Source organism: Anser cygnoides, chromosome 6, assembly GCF_040182565.1.
Source record: "Anser cygnoides isolate HZ-2024a breed goose chromosome 6, Taihu_goose_T2T_genome, whole genome shotgun sequence".
NCBI lineage: Eukaryota > Metazoa > Chordata > Aves > Anseriformes > Anatidae > Anser > Anser cygnoides.
In genome coordinates this window covers 38,256,324-38,272,242 of record NC_089878.1, presented here as the reverse complement: position 1 = coordinate 38,272,242, position 15,919 = coordinate 38,256,324, and the positions used below count along the sequence as shown (strand labels likewise).

At 44.0% G+C, this 15,919-nt stretch overlaps 1 protein-coding gene and 1 long non-coding RNA gene across 38 annotated transcripts in view; one reads left to right on the top strand and one right to left on the bottom strand.

Annotated features, from left to right (window-relative positions):
• Nucleotides 1-891: 891 nt before the first annotated feature.
• On the bottom strand, nt 892-5,216 carry LOC106041001 (uncharacterized). Its single transcript, XR_001210226.3, has 3 exons — nt 5,073-5,216; nt 3,684-3,878; nt 892-1,895 (listed from the first exon to the last, which is right to left on the bottom strand). It is a non-coding gene; the product is annotated as an uncharacterized lncRNA (long non-coding RNA).
• A 17-nt stretch (nt 5,217-5,233) lies between these two features.
• GTDC1 (glycosyltransferase like domain containing 1) overlaps nt 5,234-15,919 on the top strand; it is a 298,807-nt gene continuing 288,121 nt past the window's right edge. For 12 of the 37 annotated variants that reach the window (XR_010832432.1, XM_066999692.1, XM_066999691.1 and 9 more), the window contains exon 1: nt 5,667-5,937. Coding sequence is in view for 11 of the 37 variants with exons in the window: in XM_066999692.1 (XP_066855793.1) it covers nt 5,667-5,937 (271 nt within the window). In the remaining 26 variants the exon portion in view is untranslated. Of the gene's footprint in view, nt 5,369-5,666; nt 5,958-6,145; nt 15,916-15,919 lie in introns of those variants that run through there. The other 25 variants (XM_066999689.1, XM_048062863.2, XM_048062853.2 and 22 more) reach the window with 14 other exon arrangements.

Here is a 15,919-nt window from a genome sequence, read left to right as displayed (position 1 = left end):
GCAGATCCCTCAGTACGGGCTGTTGCTGGGAGGACTGTCCTCAGGATCCATTAACCCAGTTCAAAGGCAAGCACAGCACCTTGCAGTCTTTTAACACCATGCATGTGGGACAAAATAGGCCTTCTGTGCGGAGTCAGAAATATCTTAGCAGTCATCAGCCTTGGCATTTCATTTCATACTGCAGTGCCCAGTTTTCCTACTTTTGACAATACCGTGTGTCAATGACTCTTGCTGCAATTGCCTGAACGACAGAGGTGTTCATTCACTTATAGTTTAGTATCTGAGAAATAAAAAAATCTGTAAAACTTTTGCTGAATAAATATTGAGAAGTCAAATACAGTAGAATTGTTTTTCATAAGGCATGATTTGCGTTATGTGTGTGTTTGCAATTAAGTAATGAATGAACAACTAGATTTATATTGTCATTGTGTGATTACCTACGCATTTGGATTCTGCATGCTGGTCAGTTTTTAAGCAGTCTTCTGATTAATATTTATTGTCTTTAACAAGCAATATTATGGACTAGAAAGTTGTGATGACAAGTAGCAACAACTGGCATTCTCTCAACAATTCCACAATAAGAAAAGAGGGAAGTAAGATAATATCAGCCAGCTTCCTTCTGAAGAGGTTTGGTTAAATCAGAATTTTTCATTTAAAAAAATTACAAAGCAAAAAGACATCAGGCTACTATTCTACCTAGCATGGGAGGAAGATAGCAGATATTTTTAATGTTCTGAAAATAATCACATCCTATTGCACCCAGCTCTAGTGAAAGGTATGTTGAAGTGAAACAGTGTGGGGTTTTTTTGCCTCTTGCATTGTGAGAATCATCTAAACACCTTTTGCTTCGATTTATGACAACAGAAAGAATCAAATGTGGTTTTGGTATGTACGCTGCTAGCTCATCTGCTTATACACTGAAATACAAGACTTGCAGTCAGGCTTCGATTTTTCTGCTGCTAACATTCAGATCAACTACTGACACAAAGGGGACTACAGGAAGGGAAATTAACTGTTCTTAAATACACTTCACAAGTTTGGAGCCAATTTTGATTGCTTCGTCCATTATTGACTATGTGTAAACTTGCATGCATTTACCCATGCGCCTCCCAGTTTTCAGTCTGAAAAAAGGAGGTGGTAGCACTTACATATCTTTGGGGATTAAGATCTAATCCTGGAAGGGCTCCAGGCTGGCAGCATCTTATACTCATAAAAAGCACTGCTAAAGCAATTGTGAATAGGCATAAGTACCAACAGGTCCTTACAAGATTGGGATATATTTTTAAAATGCTATTCTGGGTGAATAGTGCCATGTAAACCTTATAAATTATTAATTGATAATAAAAATGGAATATATTTGGCATCCATGAGTGAAAGCTTCTATAGGAGGCTAATTCATAAATCTTTTTGGAGCCAAATTTCAGAAAGCATTTGTAGTTCTGTACATTCGTGGTTGATTAATTTTGCAAACTTGCATATACACATTTAATCTCCATTTTGCATATGCTTATACCTATCGGCAAATTACAAACTGCATGTGTGCTGTAGCATTTGCATACAGCCAAAGAGAAGACTCACTTCTGCGGAGGGACTTTTACAAATATGACCCCTTCTAAGTTATACAAGTAAAATATAAAAAAACTCTCTGTCACTTAGAATGTAGAGCAAAAGTGGTGATGAAAGTGCTTGCTTGTGATTGAGAAAACAATACATTCTTCAGTCCTCCCATGCAAAGAAAATCTCTGCTTTTCTCGATTTTCTCCTTCTCTCACACTAACTCAATGTGGGTGGGAAGCAGTAGAAACAGAAAGGGTCATGTTTGCTCCTCAAAATTTGAAGACGGTGTTTTTTTCCTTTGCCACAGATGCTCCATGCTCATCAGTTGCTGTGTGCTCCTGAGAAAGAAAAGAGAGAGAGAAATTGCCAATAACATTGGTAACCTTAAGTGTAGGCATGCATAAAAATTTGCTGAAAATTGGGTTGTGGTACATGTTCTTATTTTAGATTTGCCCTTGTTAACGTCCTTTTAATAAACAGGTGCATACACTTCCCCAAGCTGTCACTGTTGTTTACCCAGTCTGTACACTTTATAAATCTACTAATGGAATAGACCCAGTCATCCTAAGGATCTGTTTTAATAAGCTAGAGTCTCAAAGTTTTCAAGAAAATACTTTCTGGTAATATAGCTCTGCTGGCAGAGTGGATACAAGCTTTGCAAGGTTTGCTTTTAAAGATAAGAAGCATGTGACACAATTTCATTTGTTAGTTCAGCACAATGTAGTATACAGAGCTTCATACACACTTGACATTCAGATTAGCAACAAAGTGGGATGGATACAGGGAAAGCGAAATTAAAAGGTGTAAGAAAGGTGGAAAAGACTTTTCTAGTGGAGTCTGAAATCGAAGGCATACTCCCTCCTGAGCGCCCTAAGCACCGTGGTGTAGATTGAGGCTTATTTTCGCTAGCTCAGCTTCAGTCTGCGTGAAAGTTTCCCTCTTTTGTCCACCTCTTGACCCAGGCAGAACGGCCAGTCACTAGACAGGGAGACACTATTTTGATTCCTACCGAGTGGAGAATGATTTTCAACTGAAATCTCCCACTTCTTTGCAAAGCGCTTTACCCATTAGGCAACGATGCACAACGTAGCTCACTCAGAGAAGCAACAGCTATAAAAGGCTGTCCTCAGAAAAGGCTTCTACATGGTGAAACTGGGAGGGATGAAGGAGCCTTCCCACAGCCTTGACTCAGTCGCTGTCCATATTACAGTCTCTCATGCGCTGTCACAGGTCACATAAAGAGTCACCCAGTTGTCTGCCACTGCCACTCCCTCACAACTGCTTGGGTGAACAGAGCTATGGTGATGCAAAGATTGCATTGATATAATCTGAGGTCAGTATTTCACGTCTGCAAAGAGGAGAGGCATTCCCGACAGGGTCTCACTGCCTAGCTTTCATTCTGGATCCCACTAAGCGGACCAAACGTTTTCAGCTGCAGTGCAGGTCGTAACTTTTACCAGTACAAAGCTCATTCACCGGGTTTATCCCACAGTTCTCTGAGAGCAGCAGCCGTAAAGAAACTAATAGTTACAGTCAATATATTAGAAAGATTAATACAATAGTAATTACCTTGCTATTGAAATAGGTAAATAAGTTAAAGGTATGTAATTAACTGTAGCTTCATCTCATGAGCTTTTAAATTGCATCACTGGAGATCAGTATTGTCCGATCGTAGACAGCAAACAGTAATTGCTGAAATTTCTTGTAAGTAATACCACGGGACGAGTTTCTCTATTTAATTCTTCACTGAAGGTGTCAGCTCGATAGCCCTGGAGAATGTAATCTATAATATTTATCTCCAGAGAAGTTGGGGGAATGGAAGTAGGAAAATAAACTTTCCCTGTCTCATCGAAGTTATCGCCGTTTCTCAGGGTTGGATGGGTAACTCCACGCTTCCATATTTCACCTTCCTAGACACACCACCAGTAAAGCAGCCGTGGAGAAATTTCTGCAACGTAGAAAACTCTTCCACTACGTATTTGACTGAGAACTCTCACACGTTAAAGAAAAGCTACCTATGTTGCTACCATATGGTGAAAATGTCTATCCATCACCAACCTGGTCTGTACTCAAGTCTGTCATCTCCATGTGAGAAATTATACACATATATAATGCGGTATAAATACCTGAAGCTCTCCAGCGCTTAACAGCCTGTTTTAAAGCAACTGAACCTAGAGCTTCGTATGGCTTCGCACGGTTATGAGTTGCGCAGTGCCTCATTAGGTCAAAACCGCTCGAGTAGCCGCGGTGCTGGTCTGAGCGGTGGTGCTTCACACGCAACAGCGCTCACGGTGCAGGCTTCACTGCGAGCATTATTCTTGCTGGGAAAAAGGAAAAAAAAAAAAAAAAAAAAGAAAAACCTTTACAGCGGCAAGACTGGGTGTAGGACAGATAGAGTGATTTGCGCTGAAAAAAGTTACTGAGGGGCTCATTAGAGGCAAAGTTATTAGGCCAAGCAAACAGTTAATCCCTGTCACACAGAGGTAACGGAGTTGCCAGCCTTGAACTCTAAATTAAAGGCACTCTCTGAGCGCAAGAGAAGTGACTCTTTTTTGCAGCTTCCTCAGTACCATCCGTCTACCATAATGCTGTGGTCTTTTTCTTTCTTTAAATTCTGGGCTCCAACTAATTACTGGCAGGAAGTGCCTATTTTTATGCCATTAGTATGCAAATGAGTGAGAAGTAGAAAAATATTCTAAAGGAACTGTTACAATATCTGTCCACAGATTACTCGCCAATTAGAACATGGGATTAGGGCTGCGGGACCCCGAAAGAGTATGGCCAAAGTCTTTCTGCTTGGGTGCCTAAAGTTTAATTTCAATGGGAACTGTATATACACGGTGCTTTTCCTAGAAAAAAAAAAAAGGGAAAAAAAAAATCAAGCCTAAATTGCCTGCTTACAAATTAGCACTTCTACACTTTAAAAATGAATGCCTCCACTTCCTCGCCTCAATTTTTCTATCCATAAATTGGGGATAAAACATCCTGTTTGTCTGCGTTCCAGCACATGCTGGGGACAAATCATTCGGCTGGACTGGAGTTCTCCTCATTTCTCACTCTGTGTGACAATAGCTGAAAGATGAAGCCTTTTTTTAATAAAAATATTTATAATCTGGGTGAAAAATATTAAAAGCTTTTCAGATCTTACAATTTCTGCCTAGTTAAAAAAAAAAAAAAAGTATTTTGGCCTTTCCATAGCTTGATAGTATCAGGAATTTCTCAGGAATTTCAGAGGTGGATGAAGAGTGGAAAACTATTGAAAAGTAACTTTATTAGGCGTTTTGAACCTAGAAAATTGTGAAACAAAATGCTTCTTATTGCAAGGGTATTTCTCATGCAAATCAGCCTTCTCATCACTTTTATAGTAACTGATTAGCACATGTAGGAAAAAATATAATCCCTCAAGCTGCTGTTCTTGACTTTTCTCACAGTTGTACTCTTTGGAAATTTTGCTTTATCAGTCTATTAGATGTTACTCATTTTGACTTCCTATTAAAAAGTTTACGTCTACATACCAAAGATAACACCATGCTCAACTGACTCAGCGTGACAAACATTCCTTCTGCGAAAAGTTTTGCTTGAGAGGCTTGTTATTCATTTTGGCCAGAGAACAGGGTTTACAAAACAGGATGTAACGGTAACACCTGCCCGCTATCCCAGCGGAGTTACGACACCTGAAAAGAGTTGATCAATGATGGAAAACAACACACAGCTTTTACTCATATATAACTGATAAGGTGCCTCCTTTTCTGTTTGTTCCTTGTGCTTCCGCCACAAGAGCATCCTTGCGGTTTTCCCCTCTCTTTGAAAGGTCAGACGGGGTGCTTAGGGACACGGTTTAGGGGGTGGCCCTGGTGGTAGGGGGATGGTTGGACCAGATGATCTTGGAGGTCTTTCCCAACCGTAATGACTCCACGATTCTTCCCCCCTCAGCTACAATCCCTTGCTGTTTCCCCCACCCATCCCCGCATCCCGCACGGCCGAAGGGCCCTGCTGCTGGCCGTGTGACCGCTACTTCCCTCACGCTCTCCCCGTGTCCCCCTACACCCTGCCTTCTGCCCCCAACCCCAGCAGCCCGTTTCGGGGCGCGGGCAGGACCGCGGCGGCACATGCGGGGAGCCCCGGAGGCGGTCAGGACGAGGGGGGAACGGGGCTGTTCCCCCAGCACCTCGCCGGCTCCGTCCCAAACCCCCGCCCGGAGCGGCTCCCCCTCAGCCGCCGGGGCTGCCCCGGGCGATGGCGGCGGCGGCCCCGGGCGGAGGAAGGAGGGGGCCCGGCGGGCGGCAGGGGGAGGCCGGCTTTGCTGCGAGGGAGGGGCCGGCACGGCGGCGGGGCCGGCGGTCTCCAGGCGGCAGCGAGGAGGAGGAGAAGGAGGAGGAGGTGAGCTCCCTCGGGGTGGGGTAAGCAGCGGGGCCGCCCGAGCGAGGCGGGCGGGAGGGAAGGGGTCAGCGCGGCGGGGCGGGCGCTCGGCCCGGCGCCTGCGGCCGGGGGAACAGAGGGCCGGCAGGGGCCGCGGGAGGAGCGGGGGGCCCGGCCCCGGAGCCGGCTCCGCGGGGGGAAGGAGGGAGGGAGGGAGGGTGGAAGAAGGGAAAGAGGGAGGAGAGGCGGCCGGGCCGCCTGACATGGCTGCGCGGCCGCGCGGGTGGCGCTGCCGGGGGCCCCTAAGATGGCTCCGGAGAGGGGGCAGCGGGAGCGGCCCGGCCGGGCAGGAGGGGCTGCCTGTGTGTCTCTGTGCCTGTGTGCCTGTCCGTCCGTGTGCCTGTCTGTGTGTGGAGGTGCCGTGGGGTGCCGCCTCCCCGGCGGCCCTAACATGGCCGCCTGCAGCTGCCTGCCCGGGCCGGGGCTGTGAGGGAGCCGCGGGGCGCCCGGCGTGGGCCCGGCCCTCAGGGCTGCGGGGTCCCGGCGCTGTGCGAGCCCTGCCCCGGTTCAGGGAGCGTGTTTGGGGGTGTTGTGCCCTGATACACACGGTTTTTTTTTCTTTAAAAAATACGGTGCAAAGAAGGGACTGTCTCATTTTTGTAAGCCTGCGTGGAGCGAGCTGCGAAGCTTGAACCCAGTTTCAATCCCGGTGTCACTATAACGCCATTAAAACATTAATACGTAAAACTAGTTACAGACCGAAAACCATCAGGAGCGACCTACTCACTTTACAGTGACCTAGTGTCACGCTTTACAGAACAAGGCAAAAAAAAAAATAGACCTCAGTTGTGCAAAATGTGTAGATTTTAGGACTTTTTTTTCCTTTCAGGCTTAAAAACGTCATGTGACAGAACACCTCATAGCAGAGGAGCAGCTTAAATGCACTTTGTGAACGGATCCCAACTTTGGGAAAGTGTGTCTCAGACGAATGAGACTTGGCAGGTCTGCACAAATCTTTTAACACATGACTGTGTGATGATTGGAGTAGCAGGCTGGGGGAAAGAAACCACTTGAGGTGCAAATGCATGCACTTCCCCCCCCTTTTTTTTTTCTAAGAAGTAGGGGGCAAGAGTTTGAAAGAGGAGCAGCTCCTATAGGAGAGGCTTGCTTTGTGGTAGGATTTTCTGGTTCCTGAGAATTAGATGTGCATTACCGTGATTCACAGTTTAGCACAATAGTCAGGTAAAGATGAGTAGCGGATTTTAGTGTGGCTTATAACAATGGTTTGGCATAATTAAATAGAGCTATTTTATTGGACTCTATTAACCTGGTTAACCTTAAATCTTAACCATGACAGGGTTTTCATGTAAAGAGCCTCCATACAAAGTACAATATTGAATTTTAATTGGAGCTTTCAAGACCTAATGCAGAGTGTATTCTTCTTGCTTCATCTTTTTTTTTCACTTCTAAGAAGTCCAGGCAGAGTTAAAATGCATCGGAAGAGTGCTTACTGACATAAGTTTAAAAGCTATGAACCTAGATCCGATAAATCAATTAAGGACAGATTTTTTAAATAATTTTTTTATGTGCATACAGCGTGTGAAAAAGGTGAGGATCACTCTCCTTACTGTCATAGCTCAGTCTTTACAAACTTCCTGAACAGTTTGTCAGTTTCGGCTAAGTTTCGGTTGGCCAGTAGAGAGAGAAATGGTAGAATCCAGGGCACGGCCCCACTGTCCAGCTCAAGACAGTGGTGCTTTACAGACACGGTACAAAATTCATCCCTCTGCTGATAGACGCACAGTTTGAACTCTAACTCAGTAGTGTTTTTATGGCTGTTGTCAATTATTGCCTTTAAAGTGGTGCAGTAAAGCCCTGGAGAGGCAAGAATGACACAAACTATTGGCAGATTGTTCTTGTCTTAATGTGATGTGAGGAAACATCTCCTTAATTGCAGTGTCTTAGGGAAGTGTTGGGAATGAGTGAGCTGGATGGAAAGGAAAAACAGTCGCATCAAAGTTTCAGAGAAGAAAATAATGAGCAAGAGGTAAGGGGTGAGGTTAATGTGTAAGTAAGTAGTGACCAAGAGTCTGAACCCGACACAAAGCTGAGTTCAGCAGGCTTGGCATCTGATGCGCTCTGCAGACACTGCTGTGGCCGTGTCAGTCGGCAGGCTGCGACCCCAGGTCCAAGTGCCTGTAACTATCTCTGCGCATCTCCTCGCACTACCAACTGCAACTGGCACTGTTGTGTTGTCACGCTCAGAGCTTCCCGAGTACCTAAGGTGCAGCTGAAACACGTCATTTATGCTGCTCAGTCACTTAGACTCCAGTGTAAAAGTTATACAACTTCCTTAAAGTTGTTTTAAAACCAAAATAGAGACATATTTCAAAGACCTGTTTGGCTGTAGGCCCATTCTAGAGTGGCCGGTAAAAGTAATAAACTATCCTCAAACATTTCTGCTCAATAAAATTTGAGAATATGAAAACAAAAAAGTTCCTGTTTTAGCTTGTTATAAATGTTTTCTTCGCTCTATGGCTGCTGTTGTAGTAGCTACGTTGACCGTAGCTAAAAGAAGAGCCAAGTACATTGAGCTCTTTGGGCCTCTGGCCCTATCTACACCGTGGACTTCTGTTATTCTATAACTTTTATCAGAGCTGTGAGGGTTTACAGTCCCTGAACGAAACCCTGCATGGGCAAAATATCTAGGTAGACATTTTCCCCCATCAAAACAGCTCTTGACCAATGTACTTGGTTTCACCTGGGGCTCATGGAGCCTGCAGGAGCTGACCAGCTGCAGTAAGTTGTGGTCACACCAAGCTCTTCCTGATGTAGGGATGGCTTTAGCAGCATTTGCTGTCTTTAAATTCCTTACTGTTGCTGCATGCACCTGGAATGTAAATTATTAAAAACAACAGAAAAAGACTCATACACAGCATTGTTTGGCTTTGCAAGATAAGAGTATGTTTACACAACACAGTGCTACATAGTCCAGCTTGGGAGATCAGTTGCGATAAGGCCTTGCCGTTGCAGCAGTTGATGAGCAAATATTTAATGTGGAATATTCTCGTGTCTCATCTCTTCCAGTTGCAAAGAGGAGGTCTTGTCCAAAGACTTGAGTTCTCAACAGGTTAAATAATTGAGTTCAAGAACTGCTGTTTCTATGGGGTCCCGAATTATGTGTTCAGGAGGAACTTGCCTGTTAAATGCAAATGTTTATTCCTGTGTGAACAGAGTTCTGTTCTGTTGTGACAAAATACTCTGAGAAAATATTCTGAGGTTAGATTCTAATGATATTAGTATAAATAATGGGGCCTTAATGTTGTCTGGTCTATTGAGTGTTTATGCATACGGCTGATCGTGAGCCATTATGTAGTGAGAGAAGTAACAGAACCAAGTGATCTGAAAACTTGGAAGGAGCAGGTATCTCGTTCATTTTAGATTAGTTGGATAACTTAGTAATACTGCAAGTTTAAAACAAAAAAAGTGGAGAACAAACTCTAGATATATGTGCCAGGTTCTTAGGAAGCCATGCAGCAGCCTGCTGTATTTTAGGAGCACACTAGCTACCAGGGTTGGTTTTTCTCCATTTGTATGTGAGAAACGTCCTCTACTGAGTTTGTAAAGCAGGAAAATCTTCTGGATTTCGGGCAGCAGAAGAGTTGAGGGGGCTCCTGAGAGCTGCCTGCCCCAGCCGTGGCACCGTTAGCAGGAACGGCGCTGTGCCTTGGTGCTGGAAGGGTGCGTGGCATGGTATGGCTTTAACATACACCTGTCCGTGCTGCTGCTCGTTGGATGTGAAAGTAAAAATAAATGTGTGAAGCACCAGACAGAGAATATGAAATCGAAATCTGAGAACCACATCTTCAAGCAGTCTGTTGCCATAAATCCTGGGCCGTATATATGGGAGCATGTGTAGATGTTCTGCTGTTGAGCTGCAGTGTTTGCTGTAGGCATGTAATCACAGTTCAATTTATAAATGACAGTAAGTAGGGAAACCATTACTTCAGGTCGCTGGTGTTTTGGGTATGTGCAGCTCTTTGATGTCTGAGTGAGAGCTGAAGCAATATCTAAAATTAACAAAGGAATATGTGAAATTAATGTCAAAATGTGGGCCTTGGAGGAAAACAGGCAAGGCCAGCCACTGAACGTGGTTTGGTTTGTTCCCCAGAATTGTCATTTCTTAGGGTTAGGGCACAGAAAGAACACAAACAGTTGAGACTTCTAAATCCCAAGGTAAGCTAATGCTACAGAAGAAACTTTGATTTAGATATGTGCATATTTATACATATCAACTATAAATGTGAAAATTAATATGGATGTGATGAGCAAAACTTCTGTCATTGGCAGTTCAGATACAACTAGATTTAATAGCATCTCCATGCCTTAGTTTTGCTGAATCGTTACAAAAATTGTTAAAGAATTAGTGTACGGTTGGAAAACAGAAAAGAGGAATTTATTAAATTTTGCATCTGAACACATTCAAGTATTGTCTATCCAAGAATGCACCACTGTAGTTTTATGTGCTGTTTTTCACCTTTATTCCAGGATTATTTCAGATGCTGTTCTGTGCAATGGGTTACTGTGTTGATGAAGCTCAGTGCTAGAAGCATGATACTGCCGTAGCTATGGGGGGAATGTTTTCCCCCGAGGGGTGCAACAGTGGTCTGCAAAAAGGTTACGCTGGCCATGCCTCTGGCAACAGAAATCTCAGTGATCGTGGTCTTGATGAATAAAATCCCATTTGTCTCGTGGTTGCATATGAAGCTTATAATTGCTGTGCTTTAGATTTACTCATCCAGAGTGCAAGATTCCTTTCCTAATCGTTATTAGGAGCTGTCATTTGGGGGGAAAAAAAAAACACCTTATGTTCATGCCTAACTAGTTGGATTCAGATTTAATATGATGCAGTCTTTTCTTCCTCTTTGGGATGGAAGATTTACTGAATTGATGGTCCGTGATGGGCATTACTCACACTGGCAGGATTCAGTGGTCAAGTGTGTTGGAATGAAGGATGAAGATCTCGCTGTAGCTCTTGGTTATTTTTCTCAATCTGAAAAGACAAAGAGAAGTTTTGCCTTCAGAGAATTGAGACTTGTGGCTCCTCTTTGTAAGGCCTAATAAAACACATGTAAGAGAAACAGAACTCTTTTGAAGTCTTTGTGTGGAAGAACTTGAAGATTATCAGAGAGTTTGGTGCAGATGTACAAGAATAAATGTGTATAAATGCTGAAAAATTGGAATGGAGTGATCAGGTAAAGCAGTGGTGGTACGTGACTGTAGTGGCAGAATATTTGGGAGAAAGAGCAGTTGAAGGTAGCTCTATTTTGGGGCTCAGTTCTAAGAAAACATTATCTTCCTGTCTTTTCAATCGGATTTTTTGGAAAAAAGGCCTCAAAGTTATGCATTAATTACATCATTTTGGATTATGGACTATGTATGTCTTGATTCTGTTTTCATAGTGGTTTATTTATTTACCAATTCACAGCTTTGTAAATAAAGCACAAATAGCGTCCATGCTGCGTTGTGAAAATAAGGTGGTTTTTAGAAAACTGTTCCCTGGTACGTATAATTAAGCAAGTGCTTTCTCAGAAGCACCATAATTTCCGTCACTTAAAGATCTTTTAATGAAGTACAGATCCTCATTTCGGCTGATGCTCAGCATCATATTTTCAGTGAATCTTTTTGCCTTGACGCTTACTTTACATACAAGTATTCCAGGAAAAAAAAATCAAACTGGTTGGACATAGTGCATATCTTATTCTCTTGTTACTCTCAAGGTGTTTGCAAGGAATGTGCTCTAGGAAGACTTTGCACAGTAAGTAATCCTGGGAAATTCTCTGTTTTGAGACTTCTCGGTTGAAATGTTGGCCGTTCACCTTGTCTGCCTGTTGGCTTGCTGTGCAATACAGTGAATTTCTGCTTAAAACCTTGTGAAGTTGGAGATGAATTCAAAGTCTCCAGATAAACAATATCATCTTGTTGGCCTTAGAGGGCAATTTCTTCTCCTGATCTTAAAACTTTTAGAGGAAATATGCTTTTGTTATCATTAAGTCAGTTTTCTTTTTGCTTGTGATTTAAATGTGGAGGCAGGATTTATGGAAATGACTGTAGGGTAGCGCTGGCCTAATTAGTCATTATTTTGGGCAAGGCATACAAAATTGGTCTGTCTTGTGCCTAAAACGAGTAGTGTGCTTTGTATTTAATCTGTAGGTCTTTTGTAAAACAAATGATCTTGCAAAATACACACATTTAAAGTCTTTCTAATATTTGGCATGCTGTTCCAGTGAGTCATTGAGGTTTTTAGTTGATGGTTACATTTATTAAGGTAGACTCTCTCTCCCTCAGAAACTATATAATTATCTGTATATATTTAAAAACAATATGTATTTTTAAAGAAGTACTAGTAGCTAAACTGGAATTTTGGTGGCAGTTTGGAATTGAACGTGCATTTTGTACTGGTGTCTCTTCGAGGATTAAATGGGAAATGCTGCAGTGCTTTATAAAAATACTGACACCTACTACAAGGTCGCACAGAGCTTTAGCGCTGTCAGTGTGGTGTGGTCACTGTTGGGCCGAGTTAAGGCTCTTACAGGTGGGTTTTCTCTTTTTTGGCCTTATTGGGATGAATTGCCAATAATTGGTATTTCACCCAGAAGTGACCCAGGTGACTTGGAGGCTTCCAGCACCTTCTGCAGTCCTGCGCATACGGAGCGCTTCGCTGCCAACCTTACGAGAGGGGCGTTGAGCACAGGGAAGGCTGAAAACCTGCCTTAAAACAATCTGCACGGGCGTGTGCCATGAATGCTCCTCCATGCCGTATTCTGTCTCTTTGTGGGAACACAGCTTACGCTGCTGCCCTTCGACGTCCTTAAGGACCACGCTGCTGGAGCAGAAAGCTGCTCCCTGCGTTCCTTTTCGTGAGTCTGTTTCATGATTAAACTTCTAAAAGTCGCAGCCCCCAACACGCGACTACAGCTTCATGGTAGCTGTGACATTACTGTTCACGCTGTGAATTTCATTCCATAGTAAAATGAGTATTATGTTGTCCTTTTAAGTTGGCTGTCAGCAGAGACCGGAGAAGCTACACTTCGAGCATCCGCGTGCAATCTTTGCGACAAGCAGGACCCTCTGGAAAGCTGTTACTGTTGGGGCAGAACTAATCATTCCTTGTGAAATTATATAAGGAGAATTAGCTCTGACTCTACCTCATTTCCTTTCATGCTGCTGTGAAAATAAGCTTGGAAACATCAAGCCTTCCCTCCTTATTTCTCTGTCCTAAGCGCTTTATTAAGTACTTCTTTTTATTAATGCTCTAAACAAAAGTAACTGCGTGTATTTCTAGATGCTGATGGGACGAGCATCCTTGCCCAGCTGGGCAGTTCGAGGTTTCCTTCCCAGGACAGGACTTCCAGGTTTAGTTGCTGTTGCCTCCTCAGCGCTTTGCCTTTATTTCCCCCATGGATCGTTCCGAGTACTTCATATTTAAGGTAGCGTGCTTGATGTGATAGACAATTGTCAATCACAGGCTGCCTTGGCTGCTTAGAAAAAAAGAGAGATCAAAAGGCTGCTCGGAGCTCTGAGGAGCAGCGAAGTCACCTGCTGTTTTGCCTGGCGGGGGCCTGAACTCCTCCAGCCTTTACGTTTAGAAAAGAGAACTCAGATCTCAGGAGGTCAGCCAGCCACGGAGCCCTGCACCGCGTGCGTGAGTGCACAGCGCCCACCACAAAGCGAGCTAGGTGCGCACGGACGGGTCTGACACGTTCACCTTAACCATGTCTGAAAAACACCCGGTGAGCACTGTGACCCCTCCATAACCTAACCTGTTGCTTAACCTTCCCCAGAGGTAACAGATTTCTGCTTACTTTTTTTCCCCTAACCACTTAAGCTTCTGTGTTCCTACCCCTGCCCTGGGTTTTGCAGCAGAGGGGTCTGATCAACAGTTCTGTAACTGCTGTTACCGTATTTTGAAGCTTGTGCCCTCTTTTTTTTGTGCTAAGCAAGCTTATTTCCCTTTAACTCCTCCCGATGGTTTAGCTTTTCTTTGGAGCTTTTAAGTTTCCTGCACCTTTGTATCCAGACCTGAACACGGTGCACATAAGTCAGGCAGTGTCAGTGAATAAATCTTACCATCTTTTGCGTAGGACACTCCTATTAATGCAAATTTGAACGAAATTTTCACTTTTTGCATTTAATTCAGGGTTAAAACCCCAGTTTGGTTATGAGGCTTTATTGCTTAGTCCTGCTTGTTTCAGTTCTGACCGCTCCACAGAAGGCTTGCGGCCCCTCCCAGGCAGCTATAAGATTTTGCAGGTATATTGATCATCATCTAAGTAACAAAAATACTAAATAATACTGCACTGAAATGCTGTTTTGTAGAACTCAGCTTAAATGATTTATCAGTTTCACAGCAAACTCTGGTTAGCTGGTAGGACTGCTTTTTTTTTAAAGGCAGCCCTGCCCAGGCTGTGCTCGTTTTTCCTTCACAACTGGAAAAAACTCTTGAATGCTTACAATTTCTCGGGAAAAGAGAAGACTAAATTATTCAATGCAAAGACCAAGAGGGGAAATGAAAAGCTTATTATGGTAAGAGTCCTGGTACAAACCTGATTGCTGGAGATGGGATCATGGCGTGGCTGAGGGGCCGCGTGCCCCAGCCGCTCCATCGTCTGCAGGGCCCTGGGCTGCTCTTGCTCAGGTGTCTGTGTCTGTCCTGCCCTGGATGGACTGGAGCTGGAGAACCTGGCATCCTGCAGCCCTAGGTGTGTAGGGGGGGGATGTTCAGTGAGGTAAAAGAAAAAAGCTGTGAGAATGTTTACGGTGGTCTGCACACCTGGGTCAGCAGAGGGGTCTTCAGAAGGGTGTGTGAAATTCACCTGTAATGAATTCGATAAATACGTACCTGCATGCTTATGTGTCTGAGTACCTTGAGATGCATCTTTTATGGTTACTAGATCCACAGTTAAAAAAAAAAGTCTTTGATCAAACAGATGTAAATATTTGAAGGCGGTGTTATAGCTTGTGAAGCATGTAGAGAAGGCAGGGGGAGGTATCTCTGCTTCAACCCCCTTTTTTTTCCTTGCTATTTGCTGGGAACATAATCTGCAGGCATTTTGCTTTTATGCTAGCGTTCCAGCACACGTGATGTGAATAGAAGCAGTTTATCCTGTCCTCTGCATTCAAGTTTCCAAAAAAGTTCCTGTGTCCAGGAGGGCTGCAGGACGACCCGCCTGCTGGCTGCAGGATTTCCGGGCTTCCAGGAGTAGAAGTGGTGCAGATGAGGCGTCCTTCGAGGCTTCCCAGTGCTTCTGCTTAGATTGTAAAGCTCTTCCTTATTAGGCCCACAGGAAGCACTTCTCCTGTAGAGCAGCCAAATTGGTACTGTTATTAAATACTTCTTGTCTGACTCTGATGGCAGCTCCTCTCTGTGGTGGCAGATTTGGGAAGGAGAGCCCCTGTGATTGCCTCTGTGCTCAGCCTAGCTGAGTGCGCGGCCTCTCCGTATACCTGCATGGTGATTTCTGACCTGGAAGCTCTGATGGGAACTGGCGAGCGTTTTTTAGAGGATTGTTCCCTTTTTTTCCTTAAATTGAGCTCTCTGGTGAAAAAAAATATGGCACTTCTAACTTGGGAGCTCCATTAGAACATAAGCTAGAATAACAGACATTAACAAAAATAATGATAATAATAAAGTCTTGCCATCAGACAATATAAAACTTTTTTTAAATTTATTTACCCCTCTGCCAACTGCGTTCTTGCAAAATGGGTCCTTGCCCTCAGTTTATTCTCAGCAGCAGCTGCATTTGTTCCTGGGTTACGTAAAATCCTGCATATACCTCTCTGGGATGTTAAAAAAAAAAAAATCTGCTCTTTTCCATCATCTCCAAGCAGTAGCTGTGTTTCTGCTTTCTGATCTCAGGACCCTCCTGCTTCCGCCGGGCTCCCTGCTTGCTGCGCTTCGCCTCTGCTGTTGAGTCCTGCTCTCGGAGGCTGTGCCAGGTGA